Below are 17,820 nucleotides of genomic sequence, written 5' to 3'. Positions count from 1 at the left end.
TTTACAAAAACAATGACATTGAATGCACTGAAAGGACATCGGTGATGTGACCTGCATGCATTGAAATGGCATAAGTCTGACCTTTCAGTAACCTTGACATAAGTGCATTAAGATGACACCAATAACCTTGAACCGAGTACAATAACATGAACACTAATGATGATTTGGTTGGTTGGTTTGTTGTTTAACGCCGCACTCAGCAATATTACAGCTATATGACGGCGGTCTGTAAATAATCGAGTCTGGACCAGACAATCCAGTGATTAATGTCATGAGCATCGATCCACGCCATTGGGATCGATGATATGCATCAACCAAGTCAGCGAGCCTGACCACCCGATCCCGTTAGTCGCCTTTTACGACAAGCATAGTCACCTTTTACGGCAAGCATGGGTTGCTGAAGACCTATTCTACCCCGGAATCTTCACGGGTCTCACCAATGATGAACACAAGTGGAGTTGTTATATGATGAACACAAGAGAAGTTGTTATAGCTCTGATCATTCATACAATTCATTATCATGGACGTGTCCTCCAATTATTTCTTTATTTTTATCACTCAAGTCAGTTATTTGCAATAGTAATCCAGATATCATAGTTCGCTACTCCATGAGGCTTAAACCTATTTAAATTCATGCATGATATTATTCGTTATAAATGTTGACCGACACTGTGGCGCATCATGAACACATGTTTTGTCCAATAAATCCAGATAATGTTTAGATCAGGGTGGCAGTTATTTCAAGCGGGGTTAGGGTGCCCCAAACTCACCCAACTCGCTCATGACAACCATCACAAATGTTGACGCCTGGGATCAGGCCACACAACACCTGATGCTCTCCCCTAATCAGGAAAGAATGTGGATGGGCTACCATGTATTAGTTGTGTCGGCAGTCTTCCTGCCATAGTGCGCATAAAAGTACGCGTTAATGTGGCCTTGGTGTCAGTTTAAAGTCAGTGGTTCTCAGTGATGAGTGGAGGTTACACTCCAAGTCACTGTCTGAACGTGGCAATGCATGTAGCGACCAGTGGTGGTATAAACAGTCGCCAACTTAGTACACCCAATGTAACAGAGTAATACTATCGGTTACTGTCAGTCATTTATGGGTTAACGTCAACATCCAGTTAACTTCGTTTACACTGAAACATATGGCGATTTATATGGGGGTAAGTTTTTAAGAATAGTCCTTTGAGGAAACATTCTTAAAATCATAGCTTATGTGTACGTGGGTGTCCATTCAAAATATATAGCCCTCGAAACAGCCTTTGTTATAAAGAGTAGTCATCTGGGGTGTTTTAATTCACGCGTACTCAAATTCTCACACAAACACAAAGAGAGCAATGCATATGGAACTAAATGTATAAAATATATTTAGTGTCGTATCTGTTCAAAACGTGCATGTGTTGAAAGGACCAAGGTCCACGATACCTACAATTTATAAATGGAATTTAATTGGGTAATCAAGAACTTTGCGTGCATGTTCCCTGTTCTCACCGGTTTTTACGTCAATACCTCAATGAACACACAAAAACATTGAAGTGAATTCATAAATGACTTATTGGAACACATCTTATTTCTTAAATAATTCAGATATTTTTGTTGCACGGGCCCGCACAATACACACACACACACACACACACACACACACACACACACACACACACACATATATATATATATATATATATATATATATATATATATATATCACGTCATCTTCATTTAAGTAGACTAGTTTAGTCAACAACGTCACTTTACCAACCTTGCACATATTTCCACACCACAAAAAATACATTCGGTACATTTCATCAACATAGTTTAAGTGGACTGACACCCATTACTCATTTTTATGTCTAACGTGACTGAAGTAAGTTACATTACCGGGTGTCAGATAACATGAGGGAAGAGCCAAACATGACGGATGTCGAATATGTAACCACTTTTAAGAAATCAACCAGACAAAATACCACACATGAAGCTGAGAGTCGAACCCTGGATGGGAGACACAGACAGGCCGCACCTTTGACTACTTAACTAATTGTTCCCGTGATGGGACTTTGCAAGGAACTAACCTTTCCTGTACATGACTGGCAGTCCGTCGGGAGAGGTGTCGTACTGTCCTTTCTGTTCCCGCATCTTACTGAAGCTGCAGCTGTCACAGACCCTGTGCAGGAAGTCAGACGGGTAGTTCTTCCCCAGGAAGTCGGATATCTTCCGTACCTCCTTGTACGGGTCCTGCATTAAACCAAAGGTTCACAGCATCATATACGACTTCGAGGCTATGCCTTTTAACGATATACCCGAGATAAGAGAGTGGAGTTTTTTTTAATCCTATGCATGTGATCAAAGTCATTTTTAAAATGTGTCATTACCCAGAGTAAAGTGTGAAGCCCATTTCTGGTGTCCCCGAAGTTAGATGGTTGGAATATTACGAAAAGCGGCGTAAAACCATGCTCCCACTCACTCAAAACCACAGCTACTATTACAATTGGATTGATATTGATGGTGACCGTACCTCTTTAATGTCTTCATACATGACAGACAGAACTGGGACATCCGGGTTGTTTTGTATCGCCTTCTCCCATTCACGCATGTAGTCAAACCACGAGCCGTAGTCCACTGTGTGGCGGAAAAATATACATACATCGGTTATAGCATGTCTGTCACTCGAGATGAACACTTTAGTTTGAACGATATGAGGTGATATGAGATTTGACGTCGTTGTCTGTTTGTTTGTTGTTTAACGCCGCACTCTTCGTATGTCCCTACCAGTGTGGCACCGTATTCAGAAAACACCCACTGACATGATTGGTTGGTTGGTTTGTTGTTTAACGCCGCACTCTGCAATTTTCCAGCTATAAGACGACGATCCGTAAATAATCGAGTCTGGACCTGACAACCCAGAGATCGATATCATTAGCATCGATCTATGCAATTTGGATACGATGACATGTATCACCCATGTCGGCGAGCCTGACCGTCCGATCCCGTCAGTCGCCTCAAACGACTAGCATGGGTTGCTGCAGATCTATAATTCTAACCCGGATCTTCACGGAACGTCTAGCGTTTAAAGTTAGTGCACTTGTGTTGTTACGTGCATGTTTTGGTATTCCGGGCACAGAACAATATCATATCAATATGTCGGCGGCTGTAAATAATCGTGCCAGTCTTTTATTATGAGCATCACTCTTCGTCGACACGCAATAAACCGAGTCTGACCACCTGACCCGTGAAGATCCGGGGTAGAATAGGTCTTCAGCAACCCATGCTTGCCGTAAAAGGCGACTATGCTTGCCGTGGGAGGCGACTAACGGGATCGGGTAGTCAGGCTCGCTGGTTTGGTTGAAGCATGTCATCGATCCCAAATGCGTTGATCGATGCTCATGATGTCAATCACTGGTCCAGACTCGATTATTTACAGAGCACCGTCATATATCTGGAATACTGCTGAGTGCGGCGTTAAACAACAAACTAACAAACATAAGGTAGCTCGTACGACAAGCATGTGTTGCTAGGGACCATTTCTAACCCGGAGTCCCCTTTTGGGCTGCAAGAAAACAACACGAGGGGTTCGTTATCCTTAACGATCGGTCAAAATGATTTTTAAATTATTTTTTGTGTCATACATGAACTCCAAGAGATATCTAACAGTTGCTAGCTTGAGTATCTACCTCTTCCGTCTAAAACTAAGGGGAGGTAATTCCTCCACTTTCCACTGTAGTTGTACAGGTCCGCTAGTCCAGTGTGGTGATGATAGTACGAAACAAAAAGGTCCTTTGGGTTTCTTGACAGAAATATTAACTTGTTCTTCTTCTGTGTGACTTCCGGGGGTAGTTGGGTGAACAGCAGATGCGTGTTAAGAGCCCTGGGGGAGGGGAGTTGGTCAAAGTGATCTTGATCAAACAGCTCCATCATCCCGTCATCCTTCTCGGCAGATTCCACTTCCGTCGTGCCAGCCTGGAGCATGCGCACTATCTCCCATACCCAGTGAGTACCTGAAACATTAATTAGTCAGTTATCCCTCGCCACTACCTATTTGGCAGCAACACATTGATTATCCATCTTTATAACATTCTAGTCTTCGTCTGGGTATAAGTATTTGGGGCAAATGAAACGTAAATAATACTGGAGTTTCCGCTCCATTCGGTGATCAGGCGACGAAGGACCCTTGAAGATCCGGGTTAGGATTAGTCGACAGCTACACGACTGAGTGGTCAGGTTCGCTGACTTGGTTGATGCATGTCATCGTATCTTTATTGTGTACATCGATACTCGTTAAGATCCGGGTTAGAATAGGTCTTCAGCAACACATACTTGCCGTAAAACAATATTATATCAATATGTCGGCGGCCTGTAAATAATCGTGTCAATGTTTTATGTTATGAGCAACACCCTTCATCGTCGGGGTACGATGACACGCAATCAACCGAGTCTGACCACCCGACTCGTGAAGATCCGGGGTAGAATTGGTCTTCAGCAACCCATGCTTGACGCAAGTGGCGATTATGCTTGTCGTAAGAGGCGACTAACGGGGTCGGGTGGTCAGGCTCGCTGACTCGGTTGATGCATGTCATTGTATCCAAATTTCGTCGATCGATGCTCATGATGTCAATCATTGGATTGTCTGGTCCAGATTCGATTATTTACAGACCGCCGCGATATAGCTGGAACATTGCTGAGTGCGACGTTAAACAACAAATAAACAAACAAACACATCGATGCTCATGATGTCAAGCATTGGATTGTCTTGTCCAGATTCGATAATTTACAGACCGCCGCCATATAGCTGGAACATTGCTGAGTGCGGCGTTAAACAACAAATAAACAAACAAACAAAATCGATGCTCATGATGTCAAGCATTGGATTGTCTGGTCCAGATTTGATATTGTTTACAGACCGCAGCCATATAGCTGGAATATTGCTGAGTGCGGCGTTAAACAACAAACAAACAAAGAATAAATGGCTACTGTCAAACTGGTATTCGAGACACCTTGAGACGTGTATGTACCCAATCTGCTGCATGTCGTGCTGCCATCATGATAAATATACATGCCCGATTGCTCGCCAGGTTACTGACAGAGAATGGGAGTCAAGCGTAGCGCAGACGCATGGAGATGTGTCAGTCCGGCAGCGTGTCCTGTATCACGTCATTAGCAACGGATAAGCTAGGCCCTCGCGACCCAGCTGTCATAACTCGGGACTAAACCATGCTTGTTTATTACGGGTGCAAAAATTCCTTTGAACAAAGACATACCTGACTTTGGGTAAGCACATACTATGACGTCATCATGACGTATCTTGAACGTGCCCATGTTCATAACTGCTTCAGGGGGAAAGGCTGGATAAAGACGACCTTGAACTTGTAGGAAGGTCAAGGTGTCACCACCGGCGTCTGGTATTTTCACAGTAGACATGGCTGTTGAGTTGATGGGTTTCAATCACACAGTGTTTCAGGCTGAGAATGAAGAATCAGAACAGAAATACGTTAGGTAAAAACACGGACTTACATGATTATATTTTGCTGGTAATGCTTTCCTCAGGAACCAATTTGTCAGGGTGTCAGAAATTCTTCTGGATGATATAAAGGTGAATATCCTCTGATTCTGATAGTATTCTGTCATTCTTTCACAATATTTTCTGCATGTACATATTGTTTTATCAGATTGGCATTTACTCTCCACGCCAAACATTTGGAAAAAGGTTTAATAAAACCAACTGTCACGGATATGGTGCTAAAAACCCGAGAATCGTCAACAGGGTGAATCTGGCATTCGAACCAACGATCTTCGGATTTTGATCTAGTACGCGATGCAACTATGCACTGAGAATATCCGCGCCTTGCCCTATTTAGACCATGTCCAATGTTCGAGAACCTTAGCGCCTAAAGTGTTTAAACAACACTGTTTTGATGACGGTATGTAAAAGATATCTGAGAACTCAATGCTTAACCTTTAGAGCACGTGAAAATCCGTAAAAAGGCGACAATGCTTATCGTAAGAATCGCTGACCCAATTGCGTGGGATGCTCATGATATTAATCACTGTATGGTCTGGTCCAAACTCGATTATTTACAGACCGTCGTCATATAGCTGGAATATTGCTGAGTGCGGCGTTAAACAAGCAACCATCAAACCAACCAATTGCGTGGATCGATGCTCATGATATCAATCACTAGATTGTCTGGTCCAGACTCGATTACTTACACACCGCCACCATATAGCTGGAATATTGCTGAGTGCGGCGTTAAACAACAAACCAACCAACCAACCAATTGCGTGGATCGATGCTCATGATGTCAATCACTTGATTGTCTGGTCCAGACTCGATTACTTACACACCGCCACCATATAGCTGGAATATTGCTGAGTGCGGCGTAAACAACCAACAAACAAATAGAACAGAGTGAGTTGCCCCTGAAATGTGTTCTCTGAGCCATTCGCAAGTGCATCTCTTTTTTTGACGACTCGAGTTATGAAATGCATGTCCCAGGCCAAGTATACAATTGATGCAGCATCAAATCATGCACATTTTTCAATGACCCAAATATTATACTCCTGTTCATGTTGATGGGCCTATTATAACCACGCATAGCCCTAATCGAGAAACGAGTTATTGTAACGAAAACCAAATTTCAACCTACCCGTACGTTCACTTGACAGTATGGCATCCTGAATACATCATAGATATACTCGATTATAAACGAATTATACAGTAATATGTTGGTCAGTAAATATGTCATTGTTAATTCCACATGTCTTCCGTGTTATCGTTGCAGAAGACCAGTTTCGTCAGCCTTCCGTGTGGACATCGCTGGTTAGAATCCCGCTGGCGACACATTAATCGATCATCAAGGTAAATGATAGCACGCCGTGACCAAGTGGTGTTTGACTTACAATAATGCAATTAGTTAAGGCGGAGTTAAAGACAAAAACGCTACGGTTCAGGTATGTGTTGTTGAATGACAGAACTCGGAACCCCTCCTCGATTATTGAGTACTCACAAGTAATTCCATTCAACACCGAACTTGCAGCAAGGACCTGATGCAGTTTTGGCACTCCTCTCCTCTGAACTTGCCAGACTAAGTAGGCTGAACCTTGCCATGTATATTCCTCGTTATTATGCCTCAAAGTGAGATTGACCAATCGGAGAGCAGAACCACTAAGCCCATATGAGCCCGTATACCGTCAGTACAAATCCAAGATGGTTGTTACTGACCTAACATGAGACCGTATACCGTCATTTACAGCCATTGTGGATTTTCCAAGACCCATCTCACATAGTTTACATAGAAATTCTGGTACAGAAATTCGTCATTCGGCATTGTTTGGGTTTTAATATAATTAATTTTGATATGCAAGGACGTTAATGGGTTTTTTTGCATCACGTTCGTGACTCTAATAAAGATTATATACTCAACAACAAAATATTTTAGTGTATTTTTCAAACAAGTAAAGTTTGGTTCTCAATATTGTGGTACATGTATGGAATCAAGTCACAAGAACGCAACTGCTACAGAAAAGCATGCACATTCCATGCAAAAGTTGACTTTTATGCAAGCTCCATGCATTTCACTACCCAAGAATGGGTATATATACTAGTACATGTGCGTTAACGGGATTCCATATGCATTGTTTAGCATCGTGCTGACAACAACCACTCAGAAAAACATCAAAATTAAGCTATTATTCAACATTACGAAATGCCGCGCCTGTCCGAAAATGAGCGTCCACGAACCATTGGTATGCTTGAAGCAGGATCGAGTCAACGTGATGTTGCAAGACAATTTAACGTCCATAGAAACACAATTTTGTGTTTATGGCAACGTTGGCAACAGACGAATGCAGTCAGAGACCATCCTCGGAGTGGCAGGCCACGCGTAACCAATAATCGACAAGACAACTGGATTCGAACAACACACCTACGAAATCAATTCCAGGCAGCAACAGTGACTGCAAGAAGCATCCCTGGTCTTCGTTGAATATGTTCACAAACCGTACGTCGCCGCCTCAGATGTGCAGGGATTGTCGCCGGAAGACCCGCCAGACGCACCATTTTGACAGGAAACCACCGTCAAGCACGTCTACAGTGGTGCAGACAGTGTCTACGCTGGACGGCCATGCAGTGGGGACAAGTTCTATTCACTGACGAGTCTCTTTTTGCACCTCAGCCACAGCAATGGACGGATTCGAGTGTACCGACGTCGAGGCGAACGTTACGTCAATCATTGTGTCATGGAAGAAGATCAGTTCGGGGGCGGCAGCATTATGGTATGGGGTGGGATTACAGCAAGACAGGGGACCCGTTTGATAGTGGTAGAGGGAAATTTCAATGGACAGCGCTACCGCTACGAGATTATCGTCCCTGTTGTTCGAACGTTTTTGCGTCGTCACGGCCCAGGCATTACCTTTCAACATGACAACGCCCGGCCTAATATTGCTCGACTTGTTCAGGATTCCCTTCAACAAAACAACGTGAATGTCATCCCCTGGCCGGCTCGCTCCCCTGATCTCTAATCAATCGAGCACATGTGGGATGAGATGGATCGGCGCCTTCGACGTCAACCACGTGTTCTACAGACACTCCAGGAACTTCGAAACATGCTTCAGCAGATATGGACAGATATCCCACAGGACTTTGTGCGAGGCCTGGTCCATTCCATAAGACGAAGATGTGTTGCTTGCATCGCAACCAGAGGTGGACACACACGCTATTGATTTGAAAATTGACATTTTGGCATGTTCATGGTTTTTTTTATGAAATCACGAATTTTCTGAAGTCAAAATGGCAAATTAAACCATTTGAACAATTACAGGTGTCTTTTATCTGTTGCAAACCGAAATTGTTTCAGATTTGGTAAAAAACCTAACTTTGCATTAAATTTTATTCAATGTCATAGGAACTTTTGTTGTTCAGTATATAAAGTTAAAATTATCAACCTTAACGTCTCAGGTTGTAAGTGTTACGTTTTGAGGTTTAAGTTTTCACATGACATGTGCGACAAAGATACCAAAAAGTGTAAACTTTTCGGCATAATAAATTCGTTATGGTGTCTTTAGTTTCCGTATACGGTGTCATATTAGGTTAGCAGAAAAATATGACACCGAAAACGGCAACTAATGACACCATAACTAATATTATGATGACATCATATTGTATTCAAATCATAAGGATGTTTGTGCGTGTGTGTGTGTGTGTGTGTGTGTGTTTCTAGTCAAACAATAAGAAGAAAGTGTAAGGCATTTGAAAATTATACTTCTTAGAAGGCTCAGAGTTGGATTTTGTGTTGAGTAAATTTAACTTATGTGTTACCACAATGTCCTAAAGTGATACACTTATCCTTACAGGTTAAGAAACATTGCGGGAATGTAGTAAAATTTTTCGTATTTGTTAATAGTTTTGTACTCAGTATTTTACACAGAAGCAATTGAACATCAACAGGAAAACGTTTGATGCGATGCATCAACACGGCGGCAAACTGTTTGTTAGTCAAATTATATTTACAATAAAATAATTTCCCAAAAATATTTAATCAAGATATTCAAACGAATTATTGAGAAATTTGTAAATGAAATACCTTGTCGCTGTGGTTAAAATATCAGCATTAAATACTTACATAAATTGTTAATTGAAAATCAGTGTAATAATAATTAGGGTTTTAAACAACCTACATGTTGAGTCTGCGTACCAAATGCGATTCTTTTTCGCGTTCTACGTGCCACACTGCCGAGTCCCGAATACCCTCTTAGATACACCCGAATCCCGCGTACCACACTGCAGAGTCCCGAATACCCTCTACAGATACCCCCGAATCCCGCGTACCACACTGCAGAGTCCCGAATACCCTCTAGATACCCCCGAATCCCGCGTACCACACTGCTGAGCCCCGAATACCCTCTACAGATACCCCCGAATCCCGCGTACCACGCTGCTGAATCCCGAATACTCTCTACAGATACCCCCGAATCCCGCGTACCACACTGCTGAGCCCCGAATACCCTCTACAGATACCCCCGAATCCCGCGTACCACGCTGCTGAATCCCGAATACTCTCTACAGATACCCCCGAATCCCGCGTACCACACTGCAGAGTCCCGAATACCCTCTAGATACCCCCGAATCCCGCGTACCACACTGCTGAGCCCCGAATACCCTCTACAGATACCCCCGAATCCCGCGTACCACGCTGCTGAATCCCGAATACTCTCTACAGATACCCCCGAATCCCGCGTACCACACTGCTGAGCCCCGAATACCCTCTACAGATACCCCCGAATCCCGCGTACCACGCTGCTGAATCCCGAATACTCTCTACAGATACCCCCGAATCCCGCGTACCACACTGCTGAGTTCCGAATACCCTCTACAGATACCCCCGAATCCCGCGTACCACACTGCTGAGTCCCGAATACTCTCTACAGATACCCCCGAATCCCGCGTACCACACTGCTGAGTCCCGAATACTCTCTACAGATACCCCCGAATCCCGTGTACCACACTGCTGAGTCCCGAATACCCTCTAGATACCCCCGAATCCCGTGTACCACGCTCCTGAATCCCGAATACTCTCTACAGATACCCCCGAATCCCGCGTACCACACTGCTGAGTCCCGAATACCCTCTAGATACCCCCGAATCCCGTGTACCACGCTCCTGAATCCCGAATACCCTCTACAGATACCCCCGAATCCCGCGTTCCAAAAGCCTCAATGTCTCCCTCTCATTATTGCGGTAAACTTTCTGACAAATGTCAAGCATTTCAGGGTTTGAATATAACTAAACCTGAACAACTAACAAAATATCGAGGATTTTAAGAACTACTGGTCCAATTGCAATCTTATTAAAATCAGATCTTAGTTCTCGCTACCGCTAAGCAAAGATCTGAGGACATCCCAAAATGTGTAATTGCATGAATTTCCTCTACAATTATCCAGACATTGTGACTGTCTTATCCTCATGTCAGTCGACTGACAGAGACTTGGATACACAACAGTAAATCACTGGGGGTGTATGACGGCGACGCAGTTCATACACACTTGCCGCTTTGTGAAATCAAGGAAGCAAAATATCAGACATCATCCTCACGACGAATCTGGGATTCGAACCCTCGATAAGCGGGTTAGTGTTGTCAACATTCACATGGAACTATTCTCCAATATTAAGCTAACACCACATGACATGTACTGTTCAATGAGACCCGTGAGAATCCGGTGTAGAATAGGTGTTCAGCAACCCATGCTTGCCGTAACAGGCGACTATGTATGTCGTAAGAGGCGACTAACGGGATCGGGTGGTCAGGCTCGCTGACTTGGTTTTTGTTTGTTTCTTTGTTGTTTAACGCCGCACTGAGCAATAGTCCAGCTATTTGACGGCGGTCTGTAAATAATCGAGTCTGGAACAGACAATCCAGTAATTGACATCATGAGCATCGATCCACGCCATTGGGATACGATGGCATGTATCAACCATGTCAGAGAGCCTGACCACCAAGCATGGGTTGCTGAAGAAATATTCTACCCCGGATTTTCAGGGGTCCGCTGACTTGGTTGTTGCATGTCATAGTATCGTTATTGCGTTCACTAAGTCACTGAACACCTCGAACAAGCGTAAGCTAAATCCAAGTTTTAAGCGATTGTTTGTGCGTAGTGGTAATGGGACACTTTTGTACAGGCACAGGCGCTGTGCCTCGGTGTCATCTTTCATAATAACTTCCCTGTATACCCGGGGTACGATGACATGCAACCAGCCATGTCACAATATGGCCACCCGATGTCCTTGCGACAAGCAGGGGGTACTCACGACTCGGATCTGTTAGAGAGTCATGTCTTTACAACTCTAGGCCCATTATTTTTAAAGAGTGGAGGATATTCCCCTTCTTAAAACAGATCCTTCGTTTACATCCCTACACTTTGACAAACATTCGTAAAAGCCGTGTACCATGTTATGTAAAGATCAAATCGCGACGGAGCTTGGCACACGTGCAACAGCGGCAATGAACACAACCAACTGCCCATTCCTGAAAATAATGGAGATCTCAAGCAAAAGAATGACGTCACAGATATCTTAGCCAGGCTTCTCGGCCTTTGTATAACCGTTCAATCCCACATATCCCGATAATAACTCACAAACTTCAGACATTGAAGAATAATATTTTGTGACCTGCCAGTGGTAACTTCACGCGGTTCGAAAACTCACGCCGCTTTTAGTAAGATTCCAGCAATATCACGGCGGAGGACATCAGAAATGGGCTTCACACATTGTATCCATGTGGGGAATCATGGAAACCCGGGTCTTCGACGTGACGAACGAACGCTTTAACCACTAGGCTACACCACCAACACCACGGCCGATACACCACTGGAACTAGGGAGTGGAGGGCAGGGCAGAGGGTGGGAAGAAGGGGTGGTGGGGGGGGGGGGGGGGGGGGGGGTTGAGGGAAAGGAGGGAGAGGGCATGGTGGGAAGGGGTAAGGCCAGGGCAGGGCAGGGAGAGGTAAGGCATATCGGAAGGGAAAGGAGGCAGGGAGTGAGAGGGTGGCGGGGGGGGGGGGGGGGGGGGGGGGGGTTAAGGGAAAGGAAACGAGAGGGCATGGTGGGAAGGGGTAAGGCCAGGGCAGGGCAGGGAGGGTAAGGCATATCGGAAGGGAAAGGAGGGCAGGGGGTGACAAGGAAGGGGTGTGAGAGGAGGTAAGGGAGAGGAAACGAGAGGGAATGGTGGGGAGGGGAGCGGAAGGAAAAGAAGGAAGAAAAAGGAAAGTGATACGGAAAGGCGAGGGGGAAAGTTATGGGCAGGGCAGGACAGGACAGAGCATATTAGAGCTAAGCAGAGAACACCTACCTGTTTCCTTGCTGTTTCTGGTGTCTTTGTAATACATTCACCGCCCTCTGTCATGGTCTCCCATACCGTATTTGCCAATGCTGATCCGGCTAACCCTTAAGTACTGAAGAAAACTCAGAAAGGAGATTTAACAAGGCACGTCAGAAGGGAGCCCCTACTTGTTTTAATGAAAACCCATTCCGGAAATAATTCGCCATTATTCATCTTATACTTAACGTGAACGCAAAATGGAACGGCGTCTCTCACTAATCAATTTTCTAGTCATGTATTGAATTTCCGTCTTAACCATCTGTGAGGTTAAATGAAATGAACGGTTTGGAGAGATTGTGATAATGCGTGATTATATTCTGCTAAGAGGCTATCACCGGCTCAGAACCGTTGTCCGGCAAATCCCCGTTCAAGCCAGCACCACTATGTAAAGAAAAGAGAAGCAGTATGGAGGCCAGTATATGTGATGTCGTTTCCAATCAAAGTTTCTCCTTCCCCAGGGGCCATGTATGTACGGTGTTCGCCAACTTGAAGGGAGGATGGTGAAGTCTTCGGTAGATAACATGTATGGAAGTGGAAACGCAGATGTCCGCCTTCGAAGGGAGAGACACGGGTAAGAATTGTTGAATTAATCTACAGAAGTCAGGATCATACCGTGACACCTCGTTAATCCGGATAGTGAAATCGTCCGAATCAATGAATGTCCGGATTAATGATCTTGATCATTAGTGATGTTCGTTGAGCTCACAACATAAATTGTCCACAAGACGAGGTTATCGGATTAACGGGGTCCTGACTAACGAGGTGTTATTGTATTTTGTACTGTTTTGTGTCTGTAAGATGTTTGCCATGCGGATTGAGTGGATGGACTTGAAGCCGCTTTACAATATCCTGGCGGGGGACACAAAATGAGGATGATTCAAACAAGCTCCTGTGAAGATTTGAACTCGAGCGGTCGTTTTATCAACAAGGCTTTCCAACAAACCGATCATGAAGCAGCGGGTGAGTTTAAGTCGCTGTTAGTATATATCCCGATGTATAGCGGTAGCGAGACCAAAGATCTTATTTTAATGAGATTGAAGTTCTCCTTGGCGTTACTGTTCTCCGGAACACTAGGGCTGGGACGGGTAACTCGGGTGCCCGGGTCCGCTGGGTACTGAGTAGGACCCGGCTACCCACAGGACTACCCGGACCCGTGGTTAGTCACGTGATATATTGTTTAATGACAAAACATATCTGGAACTGTATGGTTACACTACAAGTCACTAATGTTCGCATTTCTTTCTGACTTTTCACCCACATTTTGTATCTCTTGAGACAGGGTAGGGTCAGGTAATAGGGGGTGGGTACCCGGTAGTACATTTGGACTCGTCCCAGCCTACGTAAATATAAACGTCAATGCAAGAGAATAAATCTGAATTTTCAACGGAACAGATTCCATTGGGCGGGAATGCACAATAGCGGTGAAACTCATATGAATGGATCACTGTAAATCCGTGTTAAACACCAGGTGTTCGCCAAAAGGGTAAGCATGTCCTGCCCTGGTGCTACATGCAGAATCCGAAACTGACCTGAACATTTTATTGGATTGTCTTTAGACATGGTGTCAATCCAACACTATGTCTGTGAATGTGTCAATCTCATCAAAATCATAATCTAAGTTCTCGCTGCCGCTAAACAAGGATCTGTGGACATCCCATTACGGGTCACGTGAGAACGATCTTTCGCGAACTTTGACCGACCACTGAAACGAATAACAGGAAGTCGACATCAGCCAATTAGAAAACAGCTTTCTCGAGCGTTCCGGCACTCGTTTCAACCTGGCGACTTCAGTTTCAGACTACGCTTGAAAAATATGTTGACACAGTCCTCGATTAAAATTTTGAAAACTGAACAAACGAACATTCCGGGATGTCTAATATATGGTTGCGATTGAATGGCATGCTTCCCACGTACTGTGCAACGCCTCCCTCTGTTAAATGTGAGAAATAGACGATAATTTTGACGGAATCAGTGGTATGGGCCGTAACTGTAGCTCGGAATACCCCGTGTTGACTTTTTCGAGGTTGCATGAATAGAAAACACATTCCGACTGTCACTTTCATGATCTGGTAAGCGAGGCTTTGATTAGTCGGATGAAAGGTCGTTCTGACGTGACCTGTAATGAGGTGTCCTCAGATCTTTGTTTAGCGATAGCGAGAACTAAGATCTGATTTTAATGAGATTGGTAAATGTGTCTAAATCAAAGGTCATCCATTTTTGAAGCTATAGACTATAGACTATACTTTTAAATGTGGTAACTACAACCTGGAAGTCGGGGAGTTTTATAACTATCTCGGCATACTTTTAACAGATAACCTGGATTTTAATGGGATGGCGAGAGCAGCAGCTAGCTCAGCGAGCAGGGCGTTTGGCCTCCTCATATCGAAACACGAGCTGCTTGGAGGAATGCAATACAATACGGTCTCAAAGTTATATGACCATGGTGTGGTCGGTGATAGGATACGGTGCTGGTATATGGGGAACATACAACATGACGTGCATAGAGGCTGTATAGAACAGAGCCATGAGATTCTTCCTCGGGGTGAGAAAATATTCCACAAATAAAGCAGTCTTTGGGGACATGGGTTGGATACCCCCTCTGTCCATCAAATTCGACTCAATAGGCGCCTCCGTAACCTACACCAAGGATGCGTAGTAAATCAAGTTTGTACGTGGAGTCACCCCTGGTCAACCAGAAGAAAACATAATGTAATCTTTAGGATACACAGGAAATGAGAATTTTTTGGCATGACGCACAAAATCCCCATTGATAACAGATACGGCAGTAAATATGTGTCATCGGAAGTGCAATGCAGAATGTTTGAAGAATTTGAGTGGAGGACATCCGTGGAATTACCGAACAGCAAACGTGGGACAGGTGGCAATAAATGTACTGCACCTTTAAGGATAATTACAGTGTGGAAGCATACACAAAAGTGTACACAAAAGCCTCCCTAGAACTCTCAGAAGCGCCCTGTCAAGGTTCAGATGCGGTGTTGCACCGCTGAGAGTTGAGACCGGACACTACGCCAATACACCTCTTGCAGAGAGAACCTGCCCGTTTTGTACGGATGAAATAGAAGATGAAAGGCATGTTATATTATATTGTCCACAATGAAGGTCTTAGGTTATATCTTATTTCCATTTGTCGTTACGTATGCTCTGATTTTGATAGTTTTAGTGATTTACAGAAAGTTTTTTAAACTGTCCAGCCCAGAATTGATTTTTACAACTGCCAAGACCTGAAAGAATATTTTAACAACCAGATCCAATGCTCTACACCATGTAGTACTATAGATTATTCTCTTTGTGGAATAACCTGGTACAGTCATTTATATCGTATGTAACACTTTTGAAAAGGTATACATGTTTTACCAATGTCATTTAGTCTCTCAAAACTCGTTACTTTATATGTTTTTTTCAAGAGTTTATTCGCAAAACAGCCTGAAGCATATTTTATTTCAACAACAGTCTGAAGCATACTTATGTTTTAGTGAGATAAAAAAAATTCGAGGACACCCACACTCCCCGCCCCGGCCGAATATCAAATGGTCGGTCGTTTATGCAAAAAGCAGAGTCGATTTACGATTCCGACTATATCATAACCTATGAATCACAATAAAATAGTGACAATACCAGGTATTCGCGACAAGGTGATAGTATCCTGCCCCACCAGTGGCACCCGTCACAAATACATGCATAGGCAAGTCAATTGTTAACCTGAGAAAACACGAAACATATGGTTCAAGTCAAAATGTGGAATTAGTTGTATCAAAATAGGGAACTGCCTCATACGCTATAGCTAACCAATTTTGTGATAAAGTTTCAACACAAGTAAATCTGTCTTGAAACTGTAGTACTTTACAACTACAATGCACAAATTCATTCGCAGTATTTTTGCAGTTCTATGGAAAATGCACCCGTTCTGAAAAAAAAGCTGTAACCTTGCTCAAGCGTATGTTTGTTTCAGAACATTTTTACTTCACGAAACTTGTCAGTGTTTATCCTCTTCGTATGTCCCTAACATTGTGGCACAGTATTCAGAAAACACCCACTGACATGATTGGTTGGTTGGTTTGTTGTTAAACGCCGCACTCAGCAACCTTCCAGCTATATGACGGCGGTCTGTAAATAATCGAGTCTGGATCAGACAATCCAATGATTGATATCATGAGCATCGATCCACGCAATTTGGATCGATGACATGCATCATCCAAGTCAGCGAGCCTGACCACCCGATCCCGTTAGTCGCCTCATACGACAAGCATAGTCGCCTTTTACGGCAAGCATGGGTTGCTGAAGATCTATTCTACCCCAGATCTTCACGGGTTCACTGACATGACAAACAGAGGTTGTAATTCGAACTTGGAAAATGTGGAGAAAAAGAAACTTCAGTACAGTTATACTAGAGCGTTTCAGGTTGGTCCTAGCGGAACAGACCACAGAGTGGGGCAGGACAAGGACGCTTATACCGCTGTGGAGAAACCCATTAGGGTTTTCAATGACAAACAAAAATATTGTTATCGTGACGAATCTCAGATTGGTTCCCCTCAAATGACACGACTAAAAAATGACACAAAGAGGGGGGTCTCCAGGATTTTCCCCAACTCTATGGATGGCATGAAAAACAGTTACATGTACTTTTGGTGTCCTTATGTCGGCTGTGACCTAAATGTTCGGTTATGTGTAAACTGTAAAGGTAGATCTGACCAGATCATCAGCTAAGATGTCGTTGATCTCTTCACCAACGCCCCTACTGTTGAAGAGCTGCAAATCCTCCGTCAAGGCATCTCCAACCTAGATCAACCACTTGATACCAACCTCCTCATAGACTCCATCACCGAATCCTGTATCACCTCAACCTACTTCACCTGGTAAGACGATACCTACGAGCAGATCCACGGCCTCCCATTCTCCCCCTTCCTTACAGAAATCAACATTTTGAAGAACAAGCC

General features: G+C 43.9%; 1 protein-coding gene across 2 annotated transcripts in view; it reads right to left on the bottom strand.

Annotated features, from left to right (window-relative positions):
- The window catches only part of LOC124134982 (sulfotransferase 1C2A-like), a 28,614-nt gene that overhangs the window by 888 nt on the left and 9,906 nt on the right, over window positions 1-17,820 (bottom strand). The window contains exons 1-5 of one of the 2 annotated variants that reach the window (XM_046500118.2): window positions 12,836-13,033; window positions 5,256-5,456; window positions 3,672-3,995; window positions 2,516-2,619; window positions 2,073-2,235 (exon numbers count right to left, since the gene is read on the bottom strand). In XM_046500118.2, coding sequence (XP_046356074.2) covers window positions 2,073-2,235; window positions 2,516-2,619; window positions 3,672-3,995; window positions 5,256-5,415 — 751 coding nt within the window. In that variant the 5' untranslated portion in view covers window positions 5,416-5,456; window positions 12,836-13,033. Of the gene's footprint in view, window positions 1-2,072; window positions 2,236-2,515; window positions 2,620-3,671; window positions 3,996-5,255; window positions 5,457-12,835; window positions 13,034-17,820 lie in introns of those variants that run through there. The other variant, XM_046500117.2, reaches the window with a different exon arrangement.

The sequence above is a fragment of the Haliotis rufescens genome, unplaced genomic scaffold (assembly GCF_023055435.1).
Source record: "Haliotis rufescens isolate VD_foot unplaced genomic scaffold, xgHalRufe1.0.p SCAF_15, whole genome shotgun sequence".
In the NCBI taxonomy this organism is placed as follows: Eukaryota; Metazoa; Mollusca; class Gastropoda; order Lepetellida; family Haliotidae; genus Haliotis; species Haliotis rufescens.
The sequence above is the reverse complement of the archived record's forward strand: the minus strand, read 5'-3'. Positions and strand labels throughout refer to the sequence as shown.